Source organism: Quercus lobata, chromosome 8 (assembly GCF_001633185.2).
Source record: "Quercus lobata isolate SW786 chromosome 8, ValleyOak3.0 Primary Assembly, whole genome shotgun sequence".
In the NCBI taxonomy this organism is placed as follows: domain Eukaryota; kingdom Viridiplantae; phylum Streptophyta; class Magnoliopsida; order Fagales; family Fagaceae; genus Quercus; species Quercus lobata.
In genome coordinates, this window is record NC_044911.1 from 22,413,003 (window position 1) to 22,432,440 (window position 19,438).

The following is a 19,438-nucleotide window of genomic DNA, read 5'->3' on the forward strand; positions in this document are numbered from 1 at the left end:
CAAAGGAGAAAGGACTGTACCAGACCTAAGTTTGGACTGTCCTTGAGGCTTTTTGAGTGGCTTTATGGACTGCATATGTGCTCTTTGTGCTAGCTGTCCACATACAAAATGCCTTGCTTAGTGTCGGACTCGCTTGTGTCAAAATACTGGGGTTCTGGTATCTGATACGCAGTCTATTTTTTGGCGAATAATTTTGATAGATAAAGAGTTCAGGAGGAATGATAAAAAAGAAAACGCGATAGAAAAGCAATTTCTGATAAAGCCACTAGTTAGATTTGTGCGAGTGAAATGGACATACATAGTTAGTGTAGGTACCACACTATCACCACTATATACTATATAGTATTCGACGACAAAAAGCTTTACTAATTGAGCTATTGAAACGCACGATCTAATCTGGACAACTTTTGGATAGAACAAGCTGAAATTTTGGGCATATATGTGACCTACCTTCTGCATGATTCGTCAAAATTGAAGTTGCTGGGACCAACCAACTCAACATTGGATGACATTTGACAATGAACTAGGGTGTAGGGGACCTCTGTCCAGCTATCTTATCCTCTTTTACAGACAGGAATAGCACCTTTCTCATTTCCATAATCTTCGATTCTGTATAATTAATACACATATATTGTCTATTTACAAGAGTAACAAAATCTTTGTTCTTTGTTCCTTGTTTTAGTTTTTTAGTTTTGTTCTTTTTTCCCCCCTAGCCGTATAGACAAAATAAATAAATAAATAAATTTAAAAAAAAAAAAAAAAACAAAACAAAAACAAACCTTGATCAATATCCAGCAAAGATAAGAAAAGAATCAATTTTACAATTTTTGTGAATTTCAAATTTGAAATTTCATGTGGACCTATTTTCTTGAATTCAAGTCCTAATGCTTGATGATCAAGGTTCTATCATTAAAGGGCCCTGCAAAAAAAGGAAGAATCCAAGAGCGATGATGGGACCAAAATCCAACTCAATGCTGAGGGTGATGGGCACATTATTGTGACAAAAATCAAGTGGGTGTGATGTTGATTCTCACTGGCGACGCGGAAGCCAGTGAGCACGGTGGTCCTATGGCCGAATCATGACATATGTCTGAAAAAACAGTTTTGTCTTCCAAGTTCATGTAGCAGGCTATATAACTTCTTTATGATTCTTATCTCTCTGGGTATTATAACGTTTCAAGAAACTGCCTAAACTTTTGTTTCTTTTCACTAGTCAATGGCCTTGCCCCTTGGCAATGATAAGTTGTAAACCTTGTAACTTGCATTACAGATGATATTGTTAAATGGGCAGTGTCTATTACACACATGTATGGATCCAAACACTACCCAAGAGCAGCCAAGCACTACCCAAAATGCTCTGAACTCTTGACTTTAACAGCCTATACCCTATCATTCTACATCACTTTGTACCAGCTGAAATTTAACAGAAAACATATCAAATACGATCAGATAACTAATAATTATCTGAAACATTTCTAAACCATTGCCTCTTATTCTTCTAATTTTTTTATAAATCGAACAAGAACTTATGACTTCTGTAAAATGCTTAAATCAACTACTTATGCCCATGTTAATTCATGTTGCAAGGTCATGTCATTAATTTGATCTGTTATGCTAATGTGTGGTAGTGTTGACATTCATTTTGTTGCAAGGCTACTCAACTTGGTCCCTTCATATAACAAAATATAAGGTCCCTTTGTCCATAATATCAATAGACTCAAGTACATAAAGGTATTTGTAAGCCAGGAAACTGTTGGGGGATAATAGCTTTTAGAGGCTCCAATTGAGACTTTAATATAAGGTAGATAATCTACACATTAGACATATCTAATATGTCAACCATTTGGCCACAAGCATTGTGTTAGTCAGATATGAAAAATTATTATATATAAACATAACTTATGAATTGAATTTACTAAAAAAAATTAAATGACATATCATGGTTTGACCTTGGTTGAATCCTAATCTAACCTTAAAAACATTAAACCTCTCCATTTTTCCATTCTTTGAATAGTCTAGGTTTCAAAACCATGATAAGAAGTAAGGATACCATGTAACCTAATAACCTAAGTCTAAAAGCCTTGAAACACTTAAAAACTAAAGTCCAGGTGAAAAATCATAGTTTTTGAAGTAGAGAGAGAAAACTCTACTTTGAATCACCGTAGGAAAGTGTTAGCAATATTTGCGCTTATGCTCCAAAAAAACTAACCAAATTACAATAGGGCTCCTCATAATAACTTATAAACCCAAAATACACAGTAAGCATAACAGTTGTAAGGTTCTAATTGGATATGAACATAGTACAAAAGTTGCTACAATATTTTGGAGTCTATATTGTCATGCCATTCTTTGTTAGGTAGCTAGTTGTGCATGACTGATACTATAGTAGATGAGTGGAGTATTATGTACTGCCAAAGCCTACTGAGTTCCTTGTTTGCATTAAGGTTACACTCACAACAACATGGCCTGATGGCCAAGGGTGCACTCCATAGTACATGTCCTCAGCACCTTTGTTTGTATTCGACTACTCAAACATTACATGACATTGGATCTTTGTAGTGGGCATGCCCTGATGCTACCACCACAATGCAACAGCGAGCTCTTAATCTCTTTGTCCTACTCCTTATCTTGGCACACCTTCTCCATTTGTCCAAACCTGGAATATTATGTCATGAATTTTCATAACTGCCCCTGAATCCTTAGATATTCCTAGGATAGATGTGTGGACTTGATTTATTTATTTCTTGGACACGTGAATGGTTGGAATGAGCTCTAAGATTTCCCAAAGGAAATGACCAGTTTGCCCACTCTATTACAGACTTAGCTAAGTGGTCTGTACACCACTAACCCAAAAGTTTAACTTTAAACCCAATTATATTATATTAATTTTTCAAGTTTTTAAAATTTTCTCCATGTAAGACTTCTATTCATGTGTATGCCGAACAAAAAAAACATTGAGGCATAATATTGGTTTATAAAAATTTAAATATATGTTGTATTTCATGAAATTATTACAGGAAAAGGTAAAGTAGAAGGGGCAGATAAAGCATGATTTAAAGATATACAGGCCATCTGAAGGCAAACAAAGAGGGTACCGTGCTGTACATTTTTACTTGTATGTATAACTGAAAAGAAGTGATTTTAGGCACTCGTACAGTATAGTTGAATAAAGGGTTCATTGGTAAAATGATGTGTCCCTCTCAAGTCTCTTCTCATAGTGAACAAGAACAACTTTTCAGGCTTTAGAAATGCAGTGCAATTCATATCCACTTATGAAGAAGTTTGCCTTATATAACATTCGATCATGGAGTAGATATTCTAAATCACATTGGAGGTTGAACTCAAGGTTTATGCCTATGAGTTTTCTTCATTCATCTCCCTCATATAGCAAAAAGAAAGAGACATAGAGCTCATACACAAATATTCTTCGCTTAGCAAAGACACAGTGAGAGATCCCATGTCTAATGAAAGACTAGTACTATATAAAGTCGATGAATCCGTCTGTTTGGCATTTGTTTTTTATTTAGGTTGTGAAGTCATTGGCATCCAAATTACAACTAAAAAGAAAATTATAGTTCTCCATTAAAATCAATAAAGAAGAAATTAGGTCCTGTTAGAGGAAGATACATCCATCCAGCTGCCTCAAATGTCAATCCTAAAGACGTTCAAGGTGCCTAGCCCTAGCTATTACTCAACTTAGACTCATTCTTTTGCTTTAAATTTCTAGTCAAGTTTTGGTCTCTGCCATGCGCTTTGTGCATCATGATCATATGACAGTACAGGTTAAAGATGATAAGGAATTTAGGCTAGTACGTATCCTAATTATTTCAATAAGACTTTTATGACCCAGGCACTGATCAAATCGCCTATAAATTAGGTGGCTCTACCACCAATTGTCCATTTCAAGGAACAATGAATTTATGTAACACTTTGATCAGAATGTTTCTCAAGTTCAGTCCAGATGGACCACAATGGTCCATAATTTAAACTAGTACATGCAAGTAATAATTTAGAGTTAAAATGGGAAATAATGATCCTTCATAGTAATCATCATGACACTTTATAGAAATCAAATATGAAATTAGATCCTACAAAGACCAAATTATCAATAAAAACTTTTCGTGTACGTCTGATATCTTAATCTTAACAATGAATTGTGATAATTCATGCACTTCCTACCCTCAAACAGGAATCAGTTTAGCATGTAATCTACACCATCCAAAAGTCTAGCATGTAATTCCAACACACTATCGGTACAGCACCAACCACTGGTAAACAAAATTAGGTTCATCAAACCTTTCCAACATCAGCAAATCATAACTTACCGTTCTCCAAACTAGCTTATAAACATCTTGTTATTCACTATTCCACCACCATATACTGACACACTCAAGACAATGGAGCTTGTGGTCCTGCTTCACCTTTTTCACCTTTTTATTACACTTTCTTCACCTACATTACTCCCAAGTTCCACCCCATTTCTCCACTACTCTCCACCACTACCTTCTTCTTGCAACCTTTCTCAATGGAAGCTAGGAGCTTTGAAGGCAAGCGAACTTTCAAAGAGAAGGTCTACAAGGAAGTCGAAGAAGATGTAGATGATGACTTGGATGAAGAAGAGGGAGGTGGTGAAATGATGAGCTTTGCAGATAATGAGAGAAAGAGAGCAGTTGCTGTTTTCTCTGGTAAAAGAGGCGCTAGTGGTGGTGCTGGTGGGGTGTCACCGCCATGTTGTCAGGCAGAGAAATGTGGAGCTGATTTAACTGATGCAAAGCGTTACCATCGCCGTCATAAAGTGTGTGAGCTTCATTCAAAGGCATCTGTTGTGATTGTTGCAGGGCAGAGGCAACGGTTTTGTCAGCAATGCAGCAGGTCCAGGATCTCTAAACCTTCTTTTAGTATTGTTTCTGATTCAAGTTTCTTTAATATTGTAGAACTAGCACGGCCTCTGCTTCTTTTTACTTGATGATCATAATCTATATGTAAGTAAGGAAAATTTTCTTGCCTCTGTGAAAATTTCCTAGATCATTCTCCCAGAATTTTCAAGCTACATCCTTTATTTCTTTTTGGTTAAAAACGTCTCTCTCTCTCACCCACACACACATATATAGATGAAGCTTCGAATAATTCTCTGTTCCAAAGAATACTTCAAGAACTAACTTTATCGGCATAATTTAGAAGTTTTTCACCAAAACAAACAAGTCAAACTTTTGATGTATGGCAACAATGACCTGTAGACCCCAATATAGCTAATTTTCAGTTCTAAACCTTTGAATATGTTTGCAGACTTGGAATGTGATTCCTAGCATTACTTCCACTACCAGTTTGGCTTCTATATGTAAATGTATGTGTATTCCATCATATACTAAAACGACAGAAAATAAAAATAATTCCTAAAACATGTGAATTTCTTCTATACTTTATTTTGACCCAATGTTACGCAATGTAACTATTACGCTAAAATACTAGAACGTCTTAGACATTTGCAAGAAGATTTCATGTGCTAACTTGTTCGCCAAAAGTAGTGGAGAGTCCTAAATTCAATGAAAGAGCTTCCCTCTAATTCCAACACTGGAGGCAATGCAATTAAAGAAAGTTACCACATAAGACAGGTTCAAGTTGCAGTAACAGGAACTTTTTCTAAAAGGAAGTTTTCAAAGAATACCTTTAATAAATAAAGGGTTATGGCATTCAAACAACAGTATCAACATAAATTGCTTGAATTTTTAGTTACTTTCTACTTGTAGATATTATAGTCTCTGCTGAACTTAAAGCTTCATTTGTCCCTTGCCTATAAATTCATTTAGCACTTACCACTTCTATAAAACTAGGACAAGGCTGTTTTTTTTTTTTTTTTCCTATGTCGTATGCTCTTTCAGTGAATTTAACTTTGATGGTATCTGAGAACTTTTCATAATTGGACCATATAGGTTCCATGATCTATTAGAGTTTGATGAAGCCAAAAGAAGCTGCCGCGTACGCTTGGCTGGACATAATGAGCGCCGCAGAAAGGTTGGTTACCAGTCAAAGGAAACTCAGAGTAGGCAAACTGATGATCATAGTGGCAGAATTCAGGTAACAATCCCAGGGAATTCCAGTTACAAGCAACTCCAGATGCGATAAGATCAATGGTTTCCGCGTTCTGGCACGCTCTCTCTCTTCTGTCATCCTTACATGCCCTGCCCTACATAAGATTGATAGTTTTCTATGCTGCGTACTGAGAAATCGTATCTACATCATATTTAAGAGGAGACCGTCCTTGTAACAAGTAACAACTACCTTGGGTTGTTTGTTTTGGTTCTACTTATGTCATTGTTTATGAACTGGTATGGCTATGTGGAATAGGCCTTAAGTTAGTGTTCTATAGTAACTATGCTTGTCTCTCTATGTACTTCCCTCTCATATAAGTTTTGAAATTGAAGGACCTGGTCTCTAATTATCTATACAGAGCACTTAATTTATATCCTAAGTTTCTCTCCAACCTGATGAGTGATGAGTGATAGAATTTCCAGTTTGATGCATAGAGTTCCCTTGCAACATTAGTCTATAATAGATAAGCACGTTTCGAAGACTTAAAACCTCTACTGCTGGATGAGATATTTCACTTCAACACTGAAATCGCCTGATGCCATTAAACAATGTTAAATATTAGCTTTGATATATTTCATGTTGAATATATTTACAGAGATGCGGAAAATGGAAGCATAAAATAGGAACATAAAAACATAGGCTTATGTGATTCAGCCTTACGACCTACGTCTATGAAGGAAACTCTTAATGGCTACATCTTTATTATATAAGAGTGTAATACAAAACCTATATTATAATAAACCATAACATTGGTATTTATAGTAGACTAAACCCTAGACTAATAGACTTCTAATACAAGTAGGAGATTTGGCGTGCATACAAAATAGAATTAGGTTTGGGCCTATGCTAATGAGCTAATATATCTCTAACACCCCCTCTCAAATTCAAGATGGAAGCTTGATGAAAACTTGAGATTTGATAAGGTTGAGAAGATCCCTTGAATGAAGTTTGGCTCTGTGACAATGGTTTGAGGAAGGCAATGGTCATGATCTTGTAGTGTTGACCTTCTAACAGTGGCATGACTATACCGAAGAACCGAAGAGTTTTGACAGTAGTAATGAGAAACCAAAGAAAATGAACGTAGTGAAGAAATACCAAGGAAGATAAAGATTGCTCTTAAACACACTGTAAGAACAAAAAACCATGGCCACAAGAAGGTGGCTTTGATACCATGTTAAATATTAGCTATGATATATTCCATGTTGAATATGCTTGAATAGATAAGGAAAAGGGAAGCATAAAATTGGAACACAAGAACAGAGGGTTACGTGGTTCAGCCTTACGGCCTACGTCCATGGAGGAAAAACCCTTAAAAGTTACATCTTTATTATATAAGAGTGTAGTACAAAACCCGTGTTACAATGAACTATAACATGGATATAGTAGACTAAATCCTAGACTAATAAACTTCTAGTACAAGTAGGAGATTTGGCTTGCACACAAAGTAGAATTAGACTTGGGCCTATGAAAACTCAATTAGTGTGAAAACACTAATGCTTGTTTAGACCCCCAATTTTAAATTACGACTTAATTACTTTTACTTTAACTAATCTAAGTGTGGAACAAGAGCAAATGAAGTTCAATAAACTGTAACACTACTCTAACCCATAAGCAAGTACAATAAGTGATAAATGTAAAGCTTAAAGAGTAGGGAAGAGAGATGCAAACACAAGATAACACTGAGACGTGTTATCAAAGAGGAAACTGAAGTACTTAGCGAAAAACCTCTCCGCGGCCATCTAAGCTGAAATCGATCTAGTAGTGAATAAGTTGGAGTACATGAATATCAAAAAGTCCCTCCAAGCCTAATCTACCCAATGTACCTGAGCCCTTCAAACTCCTGCTATCAACAAACTTTTTAGAGTCTTGTCTCCACTAGTTATCTGAATCCCGCAATTCCACCCGATTGCATCCACCACTCAATGGCTTCTTCCAATGCTTCCTATGGGCACCAAAACTTCTCTCAACACTCAGAATGGGTGAGGTAAGTGTTTGGGCCAAGGACCTCTCAAGGATGTGTAGATGGAGAGGTAGGAGTAAATGGAAACTCTAGTGAAATGATGTAGAGGATTGTGGGTAAACAATCTCTAACTCTCAAGTGTTTGGCAAGGGTTTTCTCTCTCAAAAGTTTCTTGTGAATACTCCTTCTGCTTCTTACATTTCGTGGGTAATGAGGGTTTATATATTGTTGGAAAAGGAATGAGAAAAGGAACACTAAAAAATAATCAGGCAGAGAGTTTCGCGAGTCATTCGCGACTTGGCCTAAGTCGCGAATGACTTGCGAAATTCAGTTTGTCAAAGACTCTTTAAATTCCAGCATGTGCTTTTCACATGGCCTGTTTTGTGGGTCAGCAATCGTGAGCCAGTCACGAGCTAATTGTGAAATCCTCATCTTCACAAGTTATTCACCAAACTTTCACACAACCCTTACATTAAATCCCACTATAATACAGGGAAATGATTGAACAGAATTACAATCAAATTTGACAAAAAATTAAAGCCAACATAAAACATTAAATCACAACTTTACAATATCTCCCTTTGGCTATTTCATGACAAAACCCCTAAACAGACTCTAGACTTAAAACGTGAGTATGGGAACAGAGGTAAAATTCACTCACACCTAAATCTAAAACATGTGAAGCACTTGAACTATATACATCTGTATCCTGAAACACAAGGCATGTATAAAAGCAAGTAAAATGCGATCAAGTAAAACAAAAGATATATGAACTTATAGCATAACTTGATCAAACATGAAAAGTCATTAAGAAATGACCACAATGAACATTTAATGAGTAAATGATCATTTGGACATGCAAGCAATTAGGAGCAGTGCAAAAATTAATTGCATGTCCAACAAGCACATGATGCAATAAAGAAACTAAAGCAAGAAGCAATAGATAACTCAAAGCATCAAGAAACGGTTATAAAAACCAAGATACACAAAGTGCTAAAGATAAACTGAGTTTTAAACTAAAGTATTGAAAGCTTTAAAATAAAGCAATGTAAATGAACATATCAAAGTAAATAAACTATAAGAGCAGTAAAAAGGTCTCAAAATTTTGCTCCCCCTCGAAATATACTCCCCCTCAACTAAATACTACTCCCCCTTTTTGATTGAAATAGCCAAAGGTGCTAATCCATGCCCACCAAATCTCTAATCTAAGTGGAGAGAGTAGTGATTTGCTCTTAAAGATAAGTGAACTAGCGTGTGGAGTAAATTGAGTGCTCATCAAAAGATTGCTACAGGTGATCTAGGCGATCAAGAAGAAGATCGAGGTGATTGGGGGCATGAGGAAGTGCATATGGCTGTCCCTAAGGCTGAGCCTGCGGCTGCTCCTAAGACTGAAAGGGTGAGGCTTCCATATCTTCAAGTCCAAGGGTGAAATTGTCAATGTCTTCATCAGTGTTGCCACCCTCATGAGCAGTGTCCTCACATTCTACTTTCTTTTCTCCCTCTTCAAGACCACAAAGACAAGCTTTGCTCCTTGTCATCGTTTAAGCAGAAATCTGGTCTTCCCTCTTCATGACTGGCAAATCAGAAGGAATCCTGACCCTTTCATGTTGCATGACATGATCAATCCCGAGAAAGGCCAAGTCATCCGAGACTTCTTCTTGCTGACAAACTTTGTAAGGAGATGGTAAATGTGAGCACAAATGTCTATGTCCTTCTTCTAGCACAAGTAATGAAGGAATAATGCTTGTGGTTGAGAGAGAGTTGTCAGATTCCTCACTGGGTAGAGGTTGAAGAGCATGATATAGGCCAGTGTTCTCATAGCAAGAGAGAAGCTGGTAGTGAGTAAGGATTGTTTCTTCCGTTCTCCCTTAAGATCCGGAGCTATTACCGATACTGATGTTGTCCTCTTGTCATAAGGAAGAGAAGACTCTGGGATTACTGGTCTGATCCGTAGGAAGTTCTAGATAGACATGGTTGAGACAATGAACTCCCTCCTTCTCACCCAACAATTTAGGTGATCTCCCTCCACAATGGCATTTGAGAAGAACTCCTGAATTAGGATATGATGCACATCCACTAAGCCTGGGAAAGAAGGAGCCCAAGTGCGGTCTCTGAACACATCAGGAATGAAAGTGCCCTCAAGAGACTCAAATCCACCTTTCTCCCTACAATAATGACTGCATCCTTATAATACTCCAAGAAGGCCTCAAATGCATCTCTATCTCGGAAGCAATCCTCTTTGTATAGTTGACACTTAAGAGGTTTATTAGCAGTGGTTTTCTTGTGAGGAGACATCTATAAAATTGAGATAAGTTTAAATTGGTACTACAAGATCTCATCAGGTGAATTCTAAACTTGTCTCATTTAAAGTCTCTACATGATCAAGGCAATTCCAAGGACAAAGAGCTAAACATGCAAGTTAATACAAGATTATCTAAGGAACACTTCCTTTTGTTTTGCAAGAAAAATTAAAAATACAAATCAAACATCATTGGGACTCTGGGTCTGCTTGCAAAAAGACCTCCTCCACCCACCTTTAAAGGAACCACCTTCAGTATTTCCTTCTTGACTTGCATAAAATCGAGGATCATACTGACGATTCTCAAGTTCAAGATTTCTAATCCTGTCCTCCAAAGTTCTTCTGGCAGAATCAGTTGCTTCCAAGATCAGGAGCCATTCAGTAAACCAAGAAGAGATAAAGACAAGGAATTAAAAATTCAAGAACACAGCGGATCAGGCCAAATGACATTTGGTGTGTGCTCTGGCCTATTCAAAGGCATGGAACTATATGTTTCATCAGGATTCATCACTTCATATTGCCATGCCAGAAAGTGGGAACAAGTGTCCATGAAAGAACTAGAACAGCTACTAGCATGGTGAGGAGAAGGAATCTCTTCTTCTTCTTCCTCTCCTTCAGAAGATGGAGTCTAAAAATCCAACATTCAAATGTTGTCACCAAGTAGAAATATGGAAAAGGAATATGCAAGATGAAAATTTGACTTCAGAAGGGAAGAGAAATACCGATATGCCAGCCAGGCAACCTTGCCGATGAGTTCGAATAAATTCAGAATAAGTCCCTGCTACTCCTGAAACCACAAAGCCAACACGGATCTAAGCAATTTCTTCATTAGTTAGATGGTCAGCCAACTGGATGGAGGGACAAGGAGGAACTAGAATTGTTGTAGGAGGATACTCATGATGAACCTAAGGCAACACCTGATTACCAAGATACCAATACCTTCCATGCCCACACTCAAACAATACCTGACGGCTATATAGCTCCAAAGCCCACTCACACTCCGCATACTCCTCATATCCAACCCAAGGATTCAAAGACATCTGAAAAATCACAACAGAACCTAGAATGAGAAAATGACCAAACCACCACTAAGCACCAAAGATCCCACACACACACACACACAAAAAAAAATTAAAAAAAAATAAAAAAAGAAAAAAAAGAAAAAGGAAAGGACTCACATCATCAGTAGTCAAGTTGTCAATCACCAAGCGCCAAATTTCCAAAGAACGCTTGGAGAGCGTTGACAAATGATGTTTGGGCAACCAATAGAGAAATCTTGGAAAAATGCCATTAACCTCCTCCCAAACTTAAGGGCCAACTCCAAAGTATTCATACATTCAGACCTAAAAAAAACCATTACAACATAGCCAAAATAACTTTCCAAAACCCACACAGCCAAAAATTCCAAACCTCACCTGCCATACAAATGGAGCCCCACCTAGGCTTGAAAGGCTACGCTTAGAAAGCTGAGTCATGATATGCAAAAGGGTAGCATAAGCCATACCGCCTCAGTCATAATTCTTGATTTGCTCAATGTTTCTCAAGCTCCATAAATGCTCCATAAATAACGTAGATTCATTGTACTGCCTAAATCTGGGCACAAGAAAGTCCCAATGAAAAGAAGCATGAACATGCGGGTACCCTTTGCCACAGTATCACATTTGGTAATGTTCTCACATAGCCACGAGAAATGAACATTTTTACTCCTCATTTTGGAAGGCATTACACCTAGAAGTTTCTTGATTTCATTTGAAGAAAGGGAGTCATGGACACGGATTCTCTCACCACCCAACTTCAAGCCCCTGATGATGGAAAAGTCGTAAGGTGTCAACATTACCTCACCAATGCCTGGAAAATGGAAGGTACATGTGGTGTCCCAGAAGCGTTCTAACAAAGCGAGGAGTAGTTGGAGGTCCTTGTATTCATGAGTCTCTTGATTTAGTAAAGCTTCAAAGAAAGTACCAAAGCCTGCATCATTGATGATATTCTTGATGGCAGGAGACAATGCTTCCCATATGCTCTTCAACATTTGGAGACTACCTCGACTCTTGAGGCTCTACAAGATAAAAATTTAGCCCATTATTCCATGAACGAAATCACATGTCCAAAAAAATTTCCATGACCAAAATCACATGCCTAAAAATTCCCACAAAAAAAAAAAAAAAAAAAAAATTCAAAATCAATGCCCCCACCAAAAATTTTACCACAATAAATTTTTTTTCACATGTCCATACACAACTACCAAATTTTTCCCATAACCATACACAATCAAAAAATTTCCTACATGTCCAAAATAGCCATCAAGAAAAAATTCCTACATGACCAAGATAGCCATAAAAAAAAATAATAATAATTTCCACATGTCCATGTCAATGCACAAATAAATTACCACATATCCAAAATCATAACCACAAAATTTTCCATGATCCAACATCACATACCCAACAAAATTTTTCCATAACCAAAATTTCATGCCCATAAAAATTCTTCCATATCCACGAAAATTTCCCATACCCAAAAGTTTATCCATATTTATACCCACAAAATTTTGACATGTCCATGAAATAAATTTACACATGCCTACAAAATTTCCCACATTTATCATGAATATGTTCATGCAAGCTTACAACACAAATTTTTCACAATGCCAATGCCCCCAAAATCCAAGACAAAATTCATCCAAAAACATCACAAATTGCCAATGTTACCAAAAATTCCGTAAGCCATCAACATTGCTTAAATTACACCATGACAAAAAATACAACACTTCAAAAAATGCTCAAAAGCCAACATTACAACATGATCAACCTTATAATGCCCCAAATTCCAACAAGAACACACAACAAAATGACAATGTCTCACCATCAAACTTTCGATGAAGCATGAAACAACATTTTTTGAAACAAAGAAACCAAAGAAAAACTCACCTTGATGTCCATGTGAGAATATGGAGCATGGGTCTTGGGGTCTTGAAGGAGCCCTTCCTCATCATTCCAATCAAATGTTTGATCATATTTCTTGCCTTGAAAAGTAAGAAAAGAGGATCCATTGGAAGAAGAAGACATGTTGGTGCAAAGAAAAGATGGATTTGAAAATAGGTTTCACAAAAAATGGGTGTGTGGCAAAAGTGCTCAAGAACACAAGGATCTAAGAAAATATTGAGGGTGATGAGTGAAGGAAGGTTGAGAAGCTTAGAAAAGAGTTTTTTTGGAGAAGAAATGGTGAGGAGAAGAAGGAAAATCAAGTGGAGGAAGAAGATGAATAGTTTTAATGGTGGAAGAAAGGTGATGAAGGAGGAAGTAATAAAAAAGAAAAGAGAGATAAGACAAATGGGGGGCCAAAATTTGGCCCTCACACTTAAAGTTTCAGTTGAGTTGCTGAGTCAACTTAGTCAAACTAAGTTTACTCAGTCAACTCCCAAAAAAAAAAATTCCTTATTTTATTTTATTTTCTTCTTCTAAAAAATCAAAAATCAATTCTAAAAAAAAGAAGAGAAAAATATTCTTGGAGCGGATTAAGGATAAAAGATTCAAGTTCAAAGTCTAAAATTTTCAAATCCCAAATCTCAAAATTTTCAATCCAAAGTTGCAAAAATTTTAAAATTTCAAATTTCAATCCAAAATCTCAAGTCTCAAAATTCCAAAGTTTCAATTTTCAAAGTTTCAAAGTTTCAAAATTTCCAATTTCAATTTTCAAATCTCAAATCTTTCAAGATCTCAAGTTTCAAATCTCCAACCTCAAGTTTCAAAATTTCAAGTTTACAATCTTTCAAATTTCATGTTTCAAAATTTTAAAATTCAATTTCAAAACCTCATGTTCAAAATTTCAAGTTGCAAAATTTCAAAGTCTCAATCTCAAAATTTCAAATTTCAAAAGTTCAAGTCTCAAATTCCAAGTTCCAAATTACCGACTTCAAATTCCAAGTTCCAAGTTTTAAAGATCAAATCTTTTTCAAAGAACTACAAAAATCAAAGTTTTCTTGATAAAAATAAAAAGTTCAAATCAAGAAGGGAGAAATGAAAATCACACATTTCAAAAAAGCCAGGGAACAACAAAACACTCATCAGTTAAAGTCTAATTCCAAATTTTAACTTTTGTAGGTAACAGGCTAGGTCAAAGTTAAAAAGCCCTTTAATCAACATTCCAGCTTCGGTTTCAAGGTTGAAAAGCCCCTTGATTACCTTTTGTCAAGATCGAGGTTGAAAAGTCTCTTAGTTGCAAACAGTTCCTTCGCCAAGATCGAGGTTGCAAACAATTCCTTTGTCAAGATCGAGGTTGAAAAGCCCCTTTGTTGCAGACAATTCTTTCGTCAAGATCAAGATTGAAAAGCCCCTTGGTTGCAGACAACTCCATTATCAAGATCAGGGTTGAAAAGCCCTTTGGTTGTAGACAGTTCCTTCATTAAGATCGAGGTTGAAAAGCCCCTTGGTCATAGACAGTTCCTTTGTCAAGATTGAGGTTAAAAAGCCCCTTGGTCGCAGACAGCCGTTTCGTCAAGATCGAGGTTGAAAAGCACCTTGGTCGCAGACAGACCTTTCGTCAAGATTAAGGTTGCAGACAGTTCCTTCGTCATGATCGAGGTTGTAGACAGTTCCTTCATCAAGATCGAGGTTGCAGACAATTCCTTCATCAAGATCGAGGTCGTAGAGAGTACCTTCGTCAAGATCGAGGTCGCAGACAGTTCCTTCATCAAGATCAAGGTCACAGACAATTCCTTTGTTAAGATCGTGGTCGAAGACAATTCCTTCATCAAGATTGAGGTTGCAGACAATTCCTTTGTCAAGATCGAGGTCGCAAACAGTTCCTTCGTCAAGATCAAGATCGTAGATAGTTCTTTCGTTAAGATCGAGGTTGAAAAGCCCCTTGGTCATAGACAATTACCTTTCGTCAAGACCAAGGTTCAAAAGCCCCTTGGTCGCAGACAACTCCATTATCAAGATCAGGGTTGAAAAGCCCCTTGGTTGCAGATAGTTCTTTCATCAAGATCAGGATTGAAAAGCCTCTTGGTCACATCAATTGTCAAGAATCATTTCCTAAGTTCATCAGCTATCAGTTAGGTCAAGTAGTTTCATTTTTATTAAAAGGCAAGGTACTAGTTCTATGATCCAAAGTTTTAGGTTCCAGGGCTAGGAAATCTTTGAAAATTCAAACTCAATTATCATGGCCGCTAAAATCAATGTCTTTGTTTTACATTGACATTCGCTTTCCAAGCTCTGTTAATGAAGGGCATTCAGTGGACACTCGATTTTGCACCCATGATTTAATCAAGGAAGATGACTGGAATGACCATCCATGTACCCCAAAAATCTTGATTGCATTACATGAATTAATTCATTCATTACATATCATAAAAATGATCTTGAGATTCTAACGGTTGTGATAGTATGTCCGGTTTCCAAATCAGACTGTCGGATCAAAAGATATCAAATGATCAAGTTTGCACGATCAGCATGCATTGTGTCTAGGTAGAGTCGACCATGCATGGTTAATTTAAATTAATTCTAATTGGTTAAACAATTAAAATTAATTAAATAATTTTGTGATTGGTTGATAATTAGTGTTTAAAATAGGATTGCTTGCATAGGAAAAAAATGGATAATTGGATAACAATAAAATTGTGGATAATTTGAACTTTATCAAGATTTATTTAAGAGTATTTATCTACAAGATAATTGTTATTGAAAAGACTTGAATTATCCAAAAAAGAGATAAAAATCTTAGAATACGAATTGAAAACACGTCTAAGTGCAAAGCCCGGCTCAAGAAAACCTAAAAAAGGAGTCCAAAATGCACCCAAACACAAAAGTACAATCAGCACCCAAGAGTAACATTCGGCACTTTTGGCGTGCCAATCGGCACTTTCAAAGTTCTGAATGGCACCTTTAAGGGCTGAGGCCTAACTCTCTTCGGGTGACGATAAGGCACATCATTTTCGACTTATTTACAGAAGGATGTGTTCAGATTCGCATTTTAATCATCTGAGCTATTTTTAGAGTCTTCTAGCCTCTATAAATAGAGACTGGATCTCAAAATTCAGCACACACTTTTATGCTCTCAAGAGAGACTTTCTCATACCCTTAAATTTCTCATATTTCCAATCCCCATTTTGATATTCTCTCAAGCTAGGGTTTTTAGGTTTCAAAGATAATTGCATAAATTTCTTTGAACCCTAAAATATCCTCTCAAGAAGAAGAGTGCTCCATGGATCGAAAGATATCACATGATCAAGTTTGCATGATCAGCTTGCATTATGTCTAGGTAGAGTTGACCACGCATGGTTAATTTAAATTAATTCTGATTGGTTAAACAATTAAAATTAATTAAATAATTTTGTGATTGGTTGATAATTAGTGTTTAAATAGAATCTGGATCTCAAAATTCAGCACACTCTTTTATGCTCTCAAGAGAGACACTTTCTCATATTTCTGATCCCCATTTTGATATTCTCTCAAGCTAGGGTTTTTAGGTTTCAAAGATAATTGCATAAATTTCTTTGAACCCTAAAATATCCTCTCAAGAAGTAGAGTGCTCCATGCAAGAGGTTGTTTCTTATTAACCCTTTTTATTATTTATTGCTCTTGTTATGATGATGCATTATTTATTTTAGTGTAGTTGTGTCAAATATGCATATCATGAATTGTTAACTTATTTTGTTAAAATATGTTCTTGATTCTTTTTATTATTGTTATGATCTCTTTCTTAGTTTCAAAATCTGCATGTTATCAATTCTTTTCTTAAATCAAAAACGGGTCTGCATCTTCCTTAGATGCAGATCTGAATTTTTCTTAAATCAAAAAAGGATCTGCATCTTCCTTAGATGCAGATATGAATTTTTCTAAATAAAAAATGGATATGCATCTTTCTTAGATGTAGATTTGAACTTTTCTTAAATTAAAAACTGATCTTTATCTTCATTAGATGCAGATCTGATTTTTTTTTTTTTTTTTAAATTAAAAACTGATCTACGTTTTCATTAGATGTAGATCTGATTTTTTTAACATAGTAGATTTTGAAAAAAAAAAGAAAAAAAAAAAGGAAAGGATCATGAATGGTTGTGTTTGTTTTATTTAGTACACATAGCATAAATTTATTTCATGAATGAAATCCTCTTCTCAAGAAATCTTTTTCATATTTTTTTACACATATAAAAACAAATTTGATTTTTTTTTTAAAAATACACAAATCTGATTTTTTTTTTTTTTTTATTATTATCACAAAACAGATCTGATCTTTTACAAATCAAAATCCTTTTTTTCCTCAGTTCTCAAAAAACAGATCAAATATATTTTCAAATCAAAAGATTTTGTTTTCTTTAATAAGCATAGATCTGAATTTTTCTCTTCAAAAAACCATTTTTTTTTTAAGTTCTCAAAAATAGATCTAATTTTTCTAAACCAAATTCAAAATTTTTTTTTTTATAACATAGATTTGAATTTTTTTTTAATTATTTTTACAAAGAAGAGGATGCATTCATAAATAAACTTGTGTGATTTAGTTTTTTTTTTTTTTTTTTTTTTTTTTTTTTTTTTTTTTTTTTTTTTTTTTCATGTGTGCAACATATCATTCATGTCATGCATAAATGGTATATTGGTCACAAGAGTCTAGAAAACCAGACTCTGTCTGGGCGGAATGGGTGCCTAACACCTTCCTATTCCGTAATCTAGCCTCCAAATTTAGAGTCTTTGGATAAGTAGACCTAGGTTTTATCTTTGTCTTTATTTATTTTGGGTAGATTGTAACTAGGACAAAAAGGCATGTATTTTTGGTAGTTTGTAACTAGGATCCAAAGCCGTGTAATTTCAATTTATCAAATATGCACTTTTTTACTAAATCAATGAAATGAAATAATTTAGTCATGTATATTTAAATTGAGTTTTTTTTTTTTTTTTTTGGTATAAAAAATAAGTGGCGACTCCACACCACTTACCCAAAAAGAGAGATGCCTTGAAAAAGCACAAAAAAATCTCTCTTTTTTTTAGAGGCACCAAGTTTGGCGGTCTCTCACAATCTCATAAGATGTTTTCTTGGTACCTACTCGAAAGAAGATTCTATTCCCAATATGACATGATATGTTCATAGTTTCACCCCAAAACTTTTGGGGGATATCCTTGTTGAGAAGCATTACCCTTGCCATTTCTTGTATAATGCTATAGACACACGATTTTGCACCTGTAATTTAATTTTGGAAGATGGCTAGGATAACCATTCATATACCCAAAATTCATGATTGCATTACATGCATTAATTCATTCATTGCATATCATAAAAATGATCTTGAAATTCTAATAGTCACGGTGGTATGCCCAATTTCCAAATCGAACTATCGAATTGAAAGATATAGCATGATCAAGTTTGTATGGTTTGCATGCATTTTGTTTGGGTAGAACCAACCACGCACGATTAATTTAAATTAATTTTGATTGGCTAGAAAATTAAAATTAATTAAATAATTTTGTGATTGGTTGCTAATGAGTGTAAAAAATAGGCTTGCTTGCATGGGAATAAAAGAGGATAATCAGATAACAACAAAATTGTGGATAATCAAGACTTTTTGGAGTATTTATCTACAAGATAATCATTGTTGAAAAGACTTGAATTATCAGAAAAAGAGTTTAATTTTTAGAATATGGATTAAAAACGTGTCTAAGTGCAAGTCCTGGCTCAAAAAACCTTAAAAAAGGAGTCCAAAATGGACCAAAACTCGAACATGGGACCAGCATCCAAAAGGGCCATTCGGCACTTTTGGAGTGCTGATTAACACAAATGCGGGCCTCGGCCTGAGGGCATTTGGATTAAGATAAACCTTACCTTTTTCAATTTTTTAGAGGTAAGGACGCGTCCCAGTTTGTATTCTGATCATTTAACTAATTTTTCGAACATCCCAGCCTCTATAAATAGATGTTGCATCTCAGAATTTAGCACACTTTTTCACGCTCTCTGACTCCCCTCTTTCTGACTCTTCTCTTCTTTTATTTTCCCTCTTACGCTAAAGATGTTCTGGAGGCTCTGACCTTAGGAATTTCTTTTTCTATATGCAAAATATTTTAGGTCTCAAAGAGAATTGAATAAATTTCTTTGAACCCTGAAAT

At 35.6% G+C, this 19,438-nt stretch overlaps 2 protein-coding genes across 3 annotated transcripts; one reads left to right on the forward strand and one right to left on the reverse strand.

Annotated features, from left to right (window-relative positions):
* Positions 1 to 4,274: 4,274 nt before the first annotated feature.
* On the forward strand, positions 4,275 to 6,461 carry LOC115954591 (squamosa promoter-binding protein 1-like). The gene is made up of 2 exons (XM_031072498.1): positions 4,275 to 4,872; positions 5,931 to 6,461. Exons 1-2 carry the CDS (start codon positions 4,526 to 4,528, stop codon positions 6,121 to 6,123), a joined length of 540 nt encoding a protein of 179 aa, XP_030928358.1. The 5' UTR covers positions 4,275 to 4,525; the 3' UTR covers positions 6,124 to 6,461.
* A 3,937-nt stretch (positions 6,462 to 10,398) lies between these two features.
* Positions 10,399 to 13,600, reverse strand: LOC115958117. 2 transcript variants are annotated; one of them, XR_004084454.1, is made up of 5 exons: positions 13,277 to 13,600; positions 11,765 to 12,405; positions 11,528 to 11,692; positions 11,072 to 11,409; positions 10,399 to 10,977 (listed from the first exon to the last, which is right to left on the reverse strand). XR_004084454.1 is itself a non-coding variant. In XM_031076482.1 (3 exons), the coding sequence occupies exons 1-2, from the start codon at positions 13,412 to 13,414 to the stop codon at positions 11,890 to 11,892; spliced, it is 654 nt and encodes a 217-aa protein (XP_030932342.1). In that variant the 5' UTR covers positions 13,415 to 13,600; the 3' UTR covers positions 11,433 to 11,692; positions 11,765 to 11,889. The 2 variants fall into 2 exon arrangements, 1 of the variants encoding a protein (XP_030932342.1); XM_031076482.1 differs by lacking the exons at positions 10,399 to 10,977; positions 11,072 to 11,409 and having other exon boundaries at positions 11,433 to 11,692.
* Positions 13,601 to 19,438: the final 5,838 nt, after the last annotated feature.